The following is a 13,500-nucleotide window of genomic DNA, read 5'->3' on the forward strand; positions in this document are numbered from 1 at the left end:
CTACCTCCAACTAGAAATGAATCCTACAGGGTTAACTATACTGAGTAAAACTTTAAAACAGGCTTCAATGTTTTTATTCTCATAGTAAGTACTAGGAAACCTATAGTAGGTTAGAAATAGCTAAATATATATATATATATATATGAATCATTATGCAAACTGTTATGGAGCAGGAGAATCACAAATTTGAGTTTGGCCTCAGCCACATATCAAGACTTTTGTCTAAAAAAATAAATGCAACATTAGTCAATGGCATGGATTAAAACACTAACTATAAAGACTTATACAGAGTATTCACTGGCTGCCCTTATACCAAACCTGGAAGACTACACAGAAGGTCAGCGTGACCCCTGCGCAGTGATGACACGCAAATCCATGAAGTAATCCATTTCCCAAAATACATAAAAAACTGCAAAAAGAAACACATAAGCCAAGTGTGTTAGTACACACCTTTAATTCCAGCACTGGAGAGGCAGAGGCAGGAGGATATCTGAGTTCAAAGCCAGAGCCAGCCTGGTCTACAGAGAAAGTTCCAGGATAGCAGGGAAACGCCACCTCAAAAAAATAAACACCTAAGACATAACTTCTGCAGGTAATCAATAATCTTGAACTGAATAAATGGTTCTCAAGAGGGAAATACAAATAGCTAACACATACTTTTAAAGATGCTCAACTCCCTTAGCGAGGATAGGGCAAAGCAAGCTGCTCTGAGACTCTGTCGCCATTTAAAAAAAAAAAAAAAAAAAAAACGCTGGAGGATGTGGAGTAAGTTGTGCCACCGTTGACGGCAATGTAAATTTGTGCTGCCAGCGTGGCAGTCAATATACATCCCCTCAACAACTGAAAATAGAACCACCATATAACACAGTTATCTCTTGATGAAACACCAGAACCCTGTCAGTTATCACAGAATACTTCCATAACCATGTGCTATTCACAACAGCCAGGAAATGGAAACAGCCTAGATGTCCATCAACAAGTGAGTGGGTGACACAGGACAATGGAGCTTTAATCAGCCATAGGGAAAAGTAAAATCACCAGGCAGTGGGGGTGCAGGCCTTTAATCCCAGCACTCAGGGGGGACAGAGGCAGATGGATCTCTGACAAGGCCAGCCTGGTCTACAAAGTGAGTTCTAGGACAGCCAGAGCTACACAGAGAAAACCCATCTCATAAAAACAAAGGAAAACCATAAAATTTTCAGAAAAAAATAGAAACTGCAAATCATTATGCTAAATTAATTAAGCTAGACTCAGAAAGACAATACATTGTCATTTGTGAAACCTGAATTTGATACTCTGTGTGTGTGTGTGTGTGTCTGTGTGCATGTGTCTATGTGTGTGTCTCTGTGTGTCTATGTGTGTACTTGTGTCAGTGTGTGTGTATGTGTGTGTGTGTGTGTGTGTGTGTGTGTGTGTGTTTGGAGCTCACAAAACTAGAAAGGGGATCATCAGAGATCTTAAGGGACTTGGAACAGAGGATAATAGAATACATGTGATAGGAAAACAGAGGATACTAACTGTGGGAAAAGGAGAACCAGCTGGAGATAGGGAGGAAAAGACAGACCAAAGTAAATGACAGATGCATGAAGACACCATAATGAAATCCGTTTTCTTGGACACTAATCTAAAAACTTAATTTTAAAAAGGTAATACTTTTTAAAGATTATAGAGCAATTTTAAAAAATACTTATGAAGAAATTATTTTGGGTTAAAAAAGCAAAACACAAGGGCTGGAAAGATGACTCAGCGGTTAAGAGTACTGAATGCTCTTCCAGAGGTCCTGAGTTCAAATCCCAGCAACCACATGGTGGCTCACAACCATCTGTAATGAGATCTGATGCCCTTTTCTGGTGTGTGTGAAGACGGCTACAGTGTATTTAATAAGTAAATAAATCTTTAAAAAAAAAAAAAAAAGGAGGTTGGGGATTTAGCTCAGTGGTAGAGTGCTTGCCTAGGAAGCGCAAGGCCCTGGGTTCGGTCCCCAGCTCTGAAAAAAAAGAACCAAAAAAATAAAATAAAATAAAATAAAGCAAAACACAAGCCAATCATGGTAGCACACACCTGTAATTCCAGGAAGCTGAGGCAGGAGAATCACAAATTTGAGATCAGCCTACTCTTCATAGCAAGACAAAATACAAAGTTATATTTATATAAGATCTCCACATTATATAAATGCAGTCCTTATCAAAGACTAGGGGAAAAAAACCTGAGAACTGGTTTTATGGTAGGGTGATTGGATCCTCCCACCCCTCCCACCCCTGTGACCCATTTATAGCAGTAGTAGTACCCTTTAGTGTGATTAAATCTCTTACAACGAAGAAGGAAAACTTTCTTCCCCGTGTTGAGATAAGATGGATTGTTGGAATGCACAGTGACCAGCAAAGCAAATTGAAGGCAAATATAGTTTTTAAAATGTAAATTTTCACTGGCGTTTATTTCCAGGTTCAGAGATCTATTACCTGTAGTCCCAGATTACTTAGGAGACTGAGGCAGGAAGATTACGTTTGACACCAGCCTGAGCAACACAGGGAGACCATGTCATGGAGAAGAGAGGGCGGCTTGTAGAAGACCGTGAACATTCAAGTGGGGCAGGAGAGAGAGAGAGAGGGAAAACGAAGCCTTGCTTGTAGCCTAGTCCGATGCAGGTTCAGCACAGCCCACCGGGCTTCAAATCCTGCAGGGCTTTCTTGTTGGCGTCCTGCTCATACACAAAGCGGGACTGTAGGCACGGGCCTTGCCGGCGCTCCTTTTAATTCCAGGCATTCAGGGCAGTGGTCTGCATAGGCACAAACAGCACTTGTCATCCTATAGGCACTGCTTCTATAATAAATCTGCACCCCGTTTCTCGTCCTTTCTAAGGAGAAACAATTGACATGCAGCACTTGTCCAAGTTTCTAACGACTAAGGGGATCAAGCTCACAGAAGAAGAGTTGAAAGACCTGATGCCTTACCTGGAGTTGGACGGTAAGGGTTTCTGCTTGGAAGGTCGGGAACTTCCTAAAAGTGAAATTTGCTACCAGCATAGAAGATCCTCGGAAATGATCTCTGTATTGCTTAAGGCATATGAATTACCTCTGTCTTACTTAGGGTTACTGTCGACGTCGTAAATGCCATGACCAAAAGCAATTTGGGAAGGAAAGGGTTTATTTGGCTTACACTTCCATATCACCGTTTATTGTCAGAAGATAGTTTCTGTCAGGATAGAACCTCAAACGGGGCAGGAACCTGGAGACAGAAGCTGATGCAGAGGCCATGAAAGAGTGCTGCTTACTGGCCTGCTCCTCATGGCTTGCTCAGCCTGCTTTCTCATACAGCCCTGGACCACCAGCCCCACCCACGATGGGCCCGCCCATCCACATCAGTCACAAATTAAGAAAGCGCCTTGTCTTGTGGAGGCATTTTCTCAATGGAGGATCCCTCCTTTCAGATGGCTCTTGCTTGGGTCACGTTGACATAAGACCGGCCAGCACATTGCACATCTTGTTATAGTACAGGCTGTGTCCAGGTCCAGGGTGGAGCCTTGCATTTCTTACAAGGTCCAATGTGGCACCTATAATCCTGGTCCACGGGCCACATTTTGACTGCCAAGAATCTAAAACATGAGGAGAAGAGATGACGTGAGGATTCTGCCTGTGCGTTCCTCTTAAAAATCCCAAATGCAACCAATACGCTAACGTGTATGGGTGCATGATTCTAACACAAGAAAAAAACCAGAGTGTTGGAAACTAGGAAGTAAAGTGAGCAGTAGGCGGACTGGGGAGAAGCAGGTCTGAAGCTGACTGCTCATGCTCCTCATTGGCTGGGATTCATAATGCTGGGCGCTCCTCATTGGCTGGGATTCATAATGCTGGGCACTCCTCATTGGCTGGGATTCATAATGCTGGGCGCTCCTCATTGGCTGGGATTCATAATGCTGGGCACTCCTCATTGGCTGGGATTCATAATGCTGGGCAGTGGTGAATCCAACCCACTGGCCCTTGTGCTCTATAACTCTTTAATTTTTCTACTACTGTTTCTGTTGTTTACACACACACACACACACACACACACACACACACATTTAAGCACGTGGCAAGGTAACGCTTCTACCCATTATGGTTATGTTTCAGTGACATTGCTGGATAGTTTGTGTGTACCTCACCCTTGAACACAGGTACCCTGTGCTACACTGGGATGGGACACTAGCCTAGCATCACCATATGTAAGCACCATAAAAAATAACATGCAAAAACCCCGCAGCATGGTCCACATGCACTCCTCCGCCTTCTCCATCGCTTCCATCCTGTTAGGCTGCAAACCACTGAGCCATGATCCCCCAAAACGGTTTGGTTCCCACTTTATCCTTTAGTTAGTGCCATTTTGTCTAGAACCCCCCCACACTCCATCCCCCTCCCACAGTGACATCCTCTTTGCCTGCCCGATACTCCTGACACATTCTAGGACTCCCGTTCAACCATTCACCCCTCAACCAAAACACCACGGTTTCTTCTTTAAATTCCAAAAGGATTATTGGGGGGGGGGTAGTATATACACCTCGTGCTTTGACTTTTTTATACACTTCTGGATCTCCCAACAAACTTTAAAGTTCTTTTAATAAAAAAAAAAATCCAGTGTCAAATGGTAAGGTCACAAAAAGGAATGAACGTCCTCTGAGAACTCCGTCCAGTAGAGGAAAAAGCACACAAGACAGTGTGAGCTAATGTGAGAAAAAAAAAAAAAAAAAAAAAAAAAAAACAAGCAGAGGAACATATGGCCGAGACTGAAGCCTTCTGGGAAAGCATGGTTAAACAGCTGCACGGGCATCTTTTCAGCCAGAGACAGACTGTGTCCTCACTGTAGCAAAGCACATCTGTGGTGGCTTTCCCAAAAGGCTTCCCGGTCATTCACCTACAAATGAATCAAGACTTGGAAGAGGAAGGGCTAGCTGAGAAGAGGAAAGAGGAGTGCGGAAGTGAGAGGGAAAAAAGGTCATAAGAAGTGAAGATGATCAAAACGCATTACACGCAGGTATGAAAAAGGTCTAATGAAACCCATTGTTATGTATACATGCTAATAAAGAACTTTTAAGACGGCCCGTCAGAACAAGAGCTGGCCCTTCCTTCCCTCTTCTACTAATGAGCATGTGCCAACATATTTCTCTTCATATCTTTGCTTTTATATACTTATAGGTAATATGTCATATACATATTATATATTATATATAACATAATAGGTGCATGCATACATCATACATACATACATACATACATACATACATACATACATGCTTACCAATGGCTCAGCAGAGGGCACTTGCTGCCAAGCCTGACAACCTGAGTTTGATCCCCAGAACCCACACAGTAGAAGGAGAGAACCAACTTCTACAAGTTCTCCTCCATTACAAGTTCTCCTCCAGGGGTTGGGGATTTAGCTCAGCGGTAAAGCGCTTGCCTAGCAAACGCAAGGCCCTGGGTTCGGTCCCCAGCTCCGTAAAAAAAGAAAAAAAAAAAACAAAAAAACAAGTTCTCCTCCGACCTCCACATGCAGGCTGTGGTGCTCATGTGCATGGGTGCATGCGCACACACACAAATAAATGAATATAAAAAGAATTAAATATATAGTGTCATCTGATGGGGAAAGATCCTTCTAGATTGGAAGCCATAGTCTGTTGGCAATACCACTTTCCTACCTGTAACCCGTAACTATCAACCAATTCTTCAGACTGTATAAAAGAGAAAGAACCCTGTAGAAGTATTCGTCTCCCTACAAAAGTCATCCTTAGTCCTGTCACACTCAGCTGAGAGAAAAGCTCATCCGAACGCCAAAGCAAGCGCATACAAGTTTTAGCCTTGTGCTTTCTAAGGGGGAGAGGGGGCGCTTGAGGCAAAAATAATGAAATATGTTGCTTTTAATAATTTCACAACTTTTATTAACCTTACTAAGTTTTTATATGGCTGCTGCCTCTGTCTCTGAATCAAATATTTTACAGGAAACGGGAAGGTTATTGTGCACTCAGTAATGGAGGGCCTGAAGAAGCTTAAACGTGAGTGAAAACTTATTAGTGAAATTTAAAGTTAATAATTCGACACCATACATTTATTTCCATAGGTTTTCTTTATTGGTTGTAAAGGTAATATGTGGAGGGCTACAGAGACAGCTCAGCTGTTAAAAGCTCTAACTGCTCTTGCAAAAGACCCAACTCTCGTTCCCAGCACCCCTCATGGTGGCTCACAATGGCCTGTAACTCCAGTCCCATGGCATCCAACGCCCTCTTCCAGCCCCCAAAGGCACTGCACATACAATTCCCACATATGCAGGAAAAACACCTATACACATAAAAATCAAAAGGAAAACAACTTTAGCTTTGGAAGTGTACTGCAGTCTTCTTTAAAGTAGTGCATAGGCCCGGGAGTGTAGTCAGTGGTAAAACCCTTCATTGGCAGGTGCAATGGCCTAGATTCGAGCATCAGCACTGAAAAATTAAGGTGATGTATGGTCATTATAGAAAATGTATATATTCAGAAAATAAAATAAGTCAAAGTGAAAAAATAATTACCGGTGTTGGGGATTTAGCTCAGCGGTAGAGCGCTTACCTAGGAAGCGCAAGGCCCTGGGTTCGGTCCCCAGCTCCGAAAAAAAGAACCAAAAAAAGAAAAAATAATTACCTGTTCTGGCTTCTGACAATAATCCATAATTTTATCAGCACATTCTCTCTTATGCATACATGATTGTATGCATCTGTGTTCTATGTTCATATAGACAAGAATGGACAGGTGTGAATATCATGCTGGGAGGCTGTCTCTACCCTCATCCCACAGAGCTCATGCTTCCTCAGTGAGGAACTCAGATTTTGTCTCTGTAAAGAGACACCATGACCATGGTAACTCTAAAAGAAAACGTTTAGTTGGGGCCGGCTTACAGTTCAGAGGATCAGCCCATTATCGTCATGGCAGGAAACACAGAGGCATGCAGGCAGCCACGGTGCTAGAGAGGAGCTGAGAGCTCTACATCCAGACTGGCAGGCAGCAGAGACAGGGGAGCTGGCTTGAGCATTGGAAACTTCTAAGCCCACTCCCAGTGACATCCTTCCTTCCCCCTGCAAGGCCACAAGTCCAAATCCCCGTCAAAGCAGTGCCTCTGCCTAATGACCAAGCATTCGGAATCGATGAGCCCGGGGGGCCGTTCTCATTCAACCCACCACAAGCAGCCATGTGAATTCTCTCCCGTTCCCCACTCCCAGGCAGCCTCAGAAATGGATACAATCTTGACTCTTCCTCTTTTCTTTCAGCCAAAGAAATGGCAAACCTACACAAGCTGACAACAAGTTCCCGCATCAAAAAAGGTAACCCTGTAGACATTTGTCACCACCGTTTCCCAGTCTGCTAATCAGAAAGATGAGCATCCTCTGTCCCTCCGGCGACGACTTCTCTAACTCCATTTTGCCTTTCTAGTCTATAGGACACTTGATAGTCTCTATGTCGTGTTGGTTATCAGAGGTTTCATAGTTTCCTAATGTCTTCATAGAGATTTTGATTATATTATGGCCCCTTTGGCATCTCTATGCAGTTTATAAATGAACTCTTCCTGCCTCTAGGCTTAAAGAAGGCAATTCAGTTTGTCAGGCTTTTATGTCCCTATCAATAAAGCCAAAGAGGTGAATTTAGGCAATGATCTGTTAATTCTCATTTCAGCATCAGAGTTCTGGTTTTAGTGTGTAAGGTTGAAAGGGCACTGTTAAGGTGGAAAAATAGATCCAGAGTAAAAGAAAACATTTGTAGATGACCTACTGAAGGATATCCGAAATATATAAAGAAACCTCATAATTCAATAATTATAATTCAGTAATGAAATGTGTAAACGTGGGGCTTGGAATAGAGCTTAGTGGTGGAGCACTTGTCCAGTATGTGTGAGACCCTACCTTCAATTCCCAGCATCACATGCACACAAAAGCAAATACAGTCATTTTCTCTGATAGACACTCTATTCCTTGTGGATAGGACCTTATAAACATTTGGGGGTGGGTATCGATCTAGAGGTAGATGCTGTCTGTGGGCTTGATCTGAGATGTCATCTGCATGTCGAAGGACTTCAGGTGTTTTCCCTACGTGACTGATTGTCACAATTCTCTCAATGGGGTGCCGTGGTCACGTGTTCCAGGACAGGAACCTGATTGGGAATAGATTTAATCACCTACCATTCCCAGTTATGAGAACTGCCAGGGTTCCTTAACCTACTCTTCCTTACCAGTTTTTCTGTCTGGTGACCCGGTTCCACTGCCCCACAGCTGAGGATCTGATGAGACTTCTGGAACCCAGCGTTTTTGAATGGCCAAGATTATGAACACACATTGTTTCAGAGGCTATATCAAAATAACAAACAAGCGGGTGACAAGATGTTGAACATCATTAGTCACTGAGGAAACAAAACAATAATGAAATGCTACTTCACACCCACTAGTGTGGATGCTTTAAGAAAAAATAAAAAGACAACGTGAGCGCCAAGATGGTTTAGTGGATAAAGGCGCTTGTCACCAAGCCCAGTCACCTGACGGTTTCCCCTGAAGCCATGTGCTGGACAGAGAGAACGGACACGACAAAGTCGCCTTCTGGGGAGCTGGAACACTGGCTCAGCAGTGAGAGCATTGGCTGCTCTGCCATAAGACCCAGATTCACTTCCCAGCAGCCACAACTGTCTCTCCAGACCAGGAGCTCTGAGCCCCCTTCCAGCCCCCAAGGGTGTGCGTGTGGTGCTGTCCATGGTACACAAGCGTACATGCTGGCAAAATGATTGTAGACATTTTTACCTCCGTTCAAGTTTTCTACCCACCTTAATCATTCAGTTCCCAGATAAAGCACATACAGCCTTTATGTTTACAATAAACCCTGATCAGCACAAGGGCTGGGCAGATCCTCTGCACTATTGGAATCTACTTTCCTACCCATAACTACAAGTCATTACTTACTGTTTCATCTGGGCTGATCTTAACTCCGGTTGGCCAGCCCTAAGAGCCGCGTTTTCATGACTCTCACCAAGCCCAGCTTCTCCTCTATTCGCCTTCTCCCTCTCCTGGTTCTCCTACAACCCCCCACCCCAAGTCTGGGAATCCTAAACCCCACCTATGTCTCTTCTGTCCAGCTATTGGCTGTCAGCATCTTTATCAATCAGAAATAATTTGGGGGCAAGGTCACATAGTATCAATTGGATCTAAAGGCAGCCTCTGTCTGGGACAACTAGGTCTTAGGGGTCCCCCACCCCTGCACTTAGCATTGTAATACACAGCAAAAGACTAAACCTCAACGCAAAACACCCAAACAACAATTAAGAAACAAAGAAACAAAGTTTGTCCTCTGCCCTCCACCTGCTGTGGCATATGTGAACACACACACACACACACACACACACACACACACACACAAATAAATGTAACAAAATTTTAATTAAAACTTATTTTTCTTTATTAACTTGAGTATTTATTTACATTTCGATTGTTATTCTCCTTCCCGGTTTCTGGGCCAACATCCCCCTAACCCTTCCCCCTCACCTTCTATATGGGTGTTCCCCTCCCCATCCTCACCCCATTACCACCCTCCCCCCAACAATCATGTTCACTGGGGGTTCAGTCTTAGCAGGACCCAGGGCTTCCCCTTCCACTGGTGCTCTTACTAGGCCATTCATTGCTACCTATGAGGTCAGAGTCCAGGGTCAGTCCATGTATAGTCTTTAGGTAGTGGCTTAGTCCTGGAAACTCTGGTTGGTTGGCATTGTTGTACATATGGGGTCTCAAGCCCCTTCAAGCTCTTCCAGTCCTTTCTCTGATTCCTTCAATGGGGGTCCCGTTCTCAGTTCAGTGGTTTGCTGCTGGCATTCGCCTCTGTATTTGCTGTATTCTGGCTGTGTCTCTCAGGAGAGATCTACATCCGGCTCCTGTCGGCCTGCACTTCTTTGCTTCATCCATCTTGTCTAATTGGGTGGCTGTATATGTATGGGCCACATGTAGGACAGACTCTGAATGGGTGTTCCTTCTGCCTCTGTTTTAATCTTTGCCTCCCTATTCCCTGCCAAGGATATTCTTGTTCCCCTTTTAAAGAACGACTGAAGCATTCACATTTTGATCATCCGTCTTGAGTTTCATGTGTTCTAGGCATCTAGGGTAATTCGAGCATTTGGGCTAATAGTCACTTATCAATGAGTGCATACCATGTGTGTTTTTTTGTGATTGGGTTACCTCACTCAGGATGATATTTTCCAGTTCCAACCATTTGCCTATGAATTTCATTAAGTCATTGTTTTTGATAGCTGAGTAATATTCCATTGTGTAGATGTACCACATTTTCTGTATCCATTCCTCTGTTGAAGGGCATCTGGGTTCTTTCCAGCTTCTGGCGATTATAAATAAGGCTGCGATGAACATAGTGGAGCACGTGTCTCTTTTATATGTTGAGGCATCTTTTGGGTATATGCCCAAGAGAGGTATAGCTGGGACCTCAGGTAGTTCAATGTCCAATTTTCTGAGGAACCTCCAGACTGATTTCCAGAATGGCTGTACCAGTCTGCAATCCCACCAACAATGGAGGAGTGTTCCTCTTTCTCCACATCCTTGCCAGCATCTGCTGTCACCTAAGTTTTTGATCATAGCCATTCTCACTGGTGTGAGGTGAAATCTCAGGGTTGTTTTGATTTGCATTTCCCTTATGACTAAAGATAATTAAAACTTTTTAAAAAATAATGAATGTTGAAGAAAATTGAGGCCTTCATTACACTGGTGAGGTAATTGTGGAATTGTACAACTGGATTATTACCTTTGTTGAACTAATCAAAATATACATACTCAAATATTACAGATAGAATATTAAAATCACATATACATACATGTATGCACTTAATAACAATTAACGAAAAGAGTCCATGAATTTGAAAGACAGCAAGGAGAGGGAAGTATCTCAAAAAAAAAAAGTACTATGAAAAAATCACAGAATTTAGGAGTTTGTAGAACATAGGTGGTAAACTCTGTGGTAGACAGAGCACTTGCCTGCCTGCACGATACCCTTGTATTAATCCCCAGCACAAACAAAAACAGAAGTGAAGGCGGTTGTTTCTATAATAGGATTTTATCACAATGACTACAAATAGCGATCACCGAGCAAACGCCTTTAATCCCAGCGCTTGGGAGGCAGAGGCAGGTGGATCTCTGAATCCAAGGCCAGCCTGATCTAGAGTGAGTTCCAGGACAGTCAGGGCTACACAGAGAAACCATGTCTCAAAAATATCAATTAATTGGTTAATTACTATGTTAATAATTAACACTTAAGGGTTTTCGCTTCTATCCAGGCACTTGACTTATGCCTATAGTCCTAAATATTTGTGAGGCTAGGGCAGGAAGAATATTTAAGCTCAGGAATTTGAAGCCAGCCTAGAAAAGCATAGTGAGGTTCTCTCTCTAAGGAAATCACAGTGTAAGGCTGAGGAGACGGCTGGTCAATTAAGAGCACATAGTAATTTTCTATAAGAGTACTGTTTGATTCCCAGGATCCACAGAGTGGCTCAGAACCATCTGTATCCCCAGTTCCAGGGTGTTGGATGCCCCCTCTTGGCTTTTATGAGTACTAAGTGCGTGTCTGATACGCAGACACACATGCAGGCAAAACACCTATACACCTATACTCAAAAAATAATTTTTAATTATTTAAAAATAATAAAATATGTGATGGACAGTTGGCTTGGTGGTTAAGAACACTGGTCTGTTGTAAAGGACCCAGGTTCAATTCCCAGCACCCACGTTGAGGCTCACCACCATCTTAGGCACGAGGCACACATGTGGTCCACAGACACGTCTACAGGCAAAACACTCATACACACAAAACAACAGAAATAAATCTTTAAAAGGAAACCAAAATTTTACTTCTACACAACTCCACTGAATAGGAACTGAGATTGTCCCCCATTTTAACATAGGAAGCCCTTAATATGTATTTATTGAATTCATTTAGAAATTAAACCTTTCTCCTCTTTTCCTTTGTGTTCCTGACTTGAAGGGGAAACCAGTTGGAGAAACTTGAATTTACTGCATTCATACCGAAACATTCAGACCTAGAATAGGAAACATCTAGAAACACTGCCACTGAGTAAACCCAGAAGCCTTTTTAGAAGTCAGAGTCTGTTTATCCACAGCAGATTACAGACCCTCCCAAACTCTGAGCTAGAGCAGTTTTGTTTGTTTGCTTGTTGGGAGGGTTTTGATTTTGGTTGGTTTTGGTCTTTGGAGATGAGGTCTTACTTTGTAGCCCTTTCTGGCCTGAAGCTTCCTAGGTTGACCAGGCTGGCTTTGAACTAACAGAGATCTGCCTGCCTCTGCCTCCCAAGTGCTGGAAATAAAGGTGTGTGCCACCAGTGGCTTCAAACGTTTAAATGCTACGAGAAAAGTCAGAACGTGAATATTATGGTTCCTGCCTAATTGCCAATGTTTTTCCTTTCTGTTTTTGTTTTGAGACAGAAGCTTAAACTCACAATCCTCCTGCCTCAGCCTTCCAAGTACTAAGATTGTTGGCACACATCACCATGCCTGACAATTTAATTACTCTATTTTAACTCACTTCTCCCACTGTTAAAGAATGCAAGTGTGTTGGAGAGATGGCTTAGCAGGTAAGAGCACCCAGTGCTCTTCCAGAGGACCTCAGTTCAGTTCCCAGCACCAACAGCAGATGGTTCTCAACTACCTGTGACTCCAGCTCCTGGAGGACCCCATGCCTCTGGCCTCTGTTGGCACCAGCACTCACATGCATAGACACACACATATACACATAGGTTTAAATTTTTTTTTAATTTTAAAAAATAATATAAACAATTGAGATTTGGGGTGGGTTTTTTTCCTTCTTTTCTAGACTTAAAACCCTAATGAAATGGTTTTAAAGTACTCTTCAATCAAGGGACCTGGGTAAAATGTTCCCTTCAACAAGTTTCAACCCACTAAAGAAAACATACCAACATATAATTTGAAACCAAGGGGGGAAAAGTCATCTTCTCTAAAGTCTTAACAGGCTCGAGTTGATGTGATTCTGTGTTCATTTCCTCATGTGCCGCCGGGGTACCGAGCAAACCCCAGTGAATGCACATTTACTGTAACCCTGGGAGGAGCCAGCAGTCATGTCCCTGAGCCCAGGTCTGAGCAGGGAGTGAGGTCACAACTGTATGACGAAACAAACCATTGGCTTCTTGATCTGAAGGCCCAGATGCTTGGTTACTAAGGGTTGGCTAATAATACAGCTCAAAAGGAGGTAAATGTCAGAACTTTGTATGATTCTGTGCTGTCTTAAAAAAGAATTGTTACCTACATAAAGGATTGAAAGTGTTTAGATAGTAATGATGATTTTGGGCCAAGGGGACAATTTCACAGCACCTTTCAAGTGCTTAAACTGCTGAGTGTCTCTGGGGTTCCCAGCTTTGTGGTAGGTTCTAGATTCTGAACACTGTGTAATGGAGTTGTTTAGAATCAGCTGCTTTCTGGGTTCTGAGGCGATGACCTGG

The 13,500-nt window shown here is 43.1% G+C and overlaps 1 protein-coding gene and 1 non-coding gene across 12 annotated transcripts in view; both read left to right on the top strand.

The window, feature by feature from the left end:
- Nucleotides 1-13,500, top strand: part of Efcab3 (EF-hand calcium binding domain 3) — a 492,651-nt gene that overhangs the window by 448,540 nt on the left and 30,611 nt on the right. For 10 of the 11 annotated variants that reach the window (XM_039086123.2, XM_039086125.2, XM_039086126.2 and 7 more), the window contains 3 exons: nt 2,860-2,964; nt 5,969-6,022; nt 7,268-7,321. In XM_039086123.2, coding sequence (XP_038942051.1) covers nt 2,860-2,964; nt 5,969-6,022; nt 7,268-7,321 — 213 coding nt within the window. Of the gene's footprint in view, nt 1-2,859; nt 2,965-5,968; nt 6,023-7,267; nt 7,322-12,786; nt 13,251-13,500 lie in introns of those variants that run through there. The other variant, XM_063269183.1, reaches the window with a different exon arrangement.
- Nucleotides 289-395, top strand: LOC120095378 (U6 spliceosomal RNA). Its single transcript, XR_005490855.1, has one exon. It is a non-coding gene; the product is annotated as a U6 spliceosomal RNA (small nuclear RNA).

The sequence above is a fragment of the Rattus norvegicus genome, chromosome 10, assembly GCF_036323735.1.
Source record: "Rattus norvegicus strain BN/NHsdMcwi chromosome 10, GRCr8, whole genome shotgun sequence".
Lineage (NCBI taxonomy): Eukaryota > Metazoa > Chordata > Mammalia > Rodentia > Muridae > Rattus > Rattus norvegicus.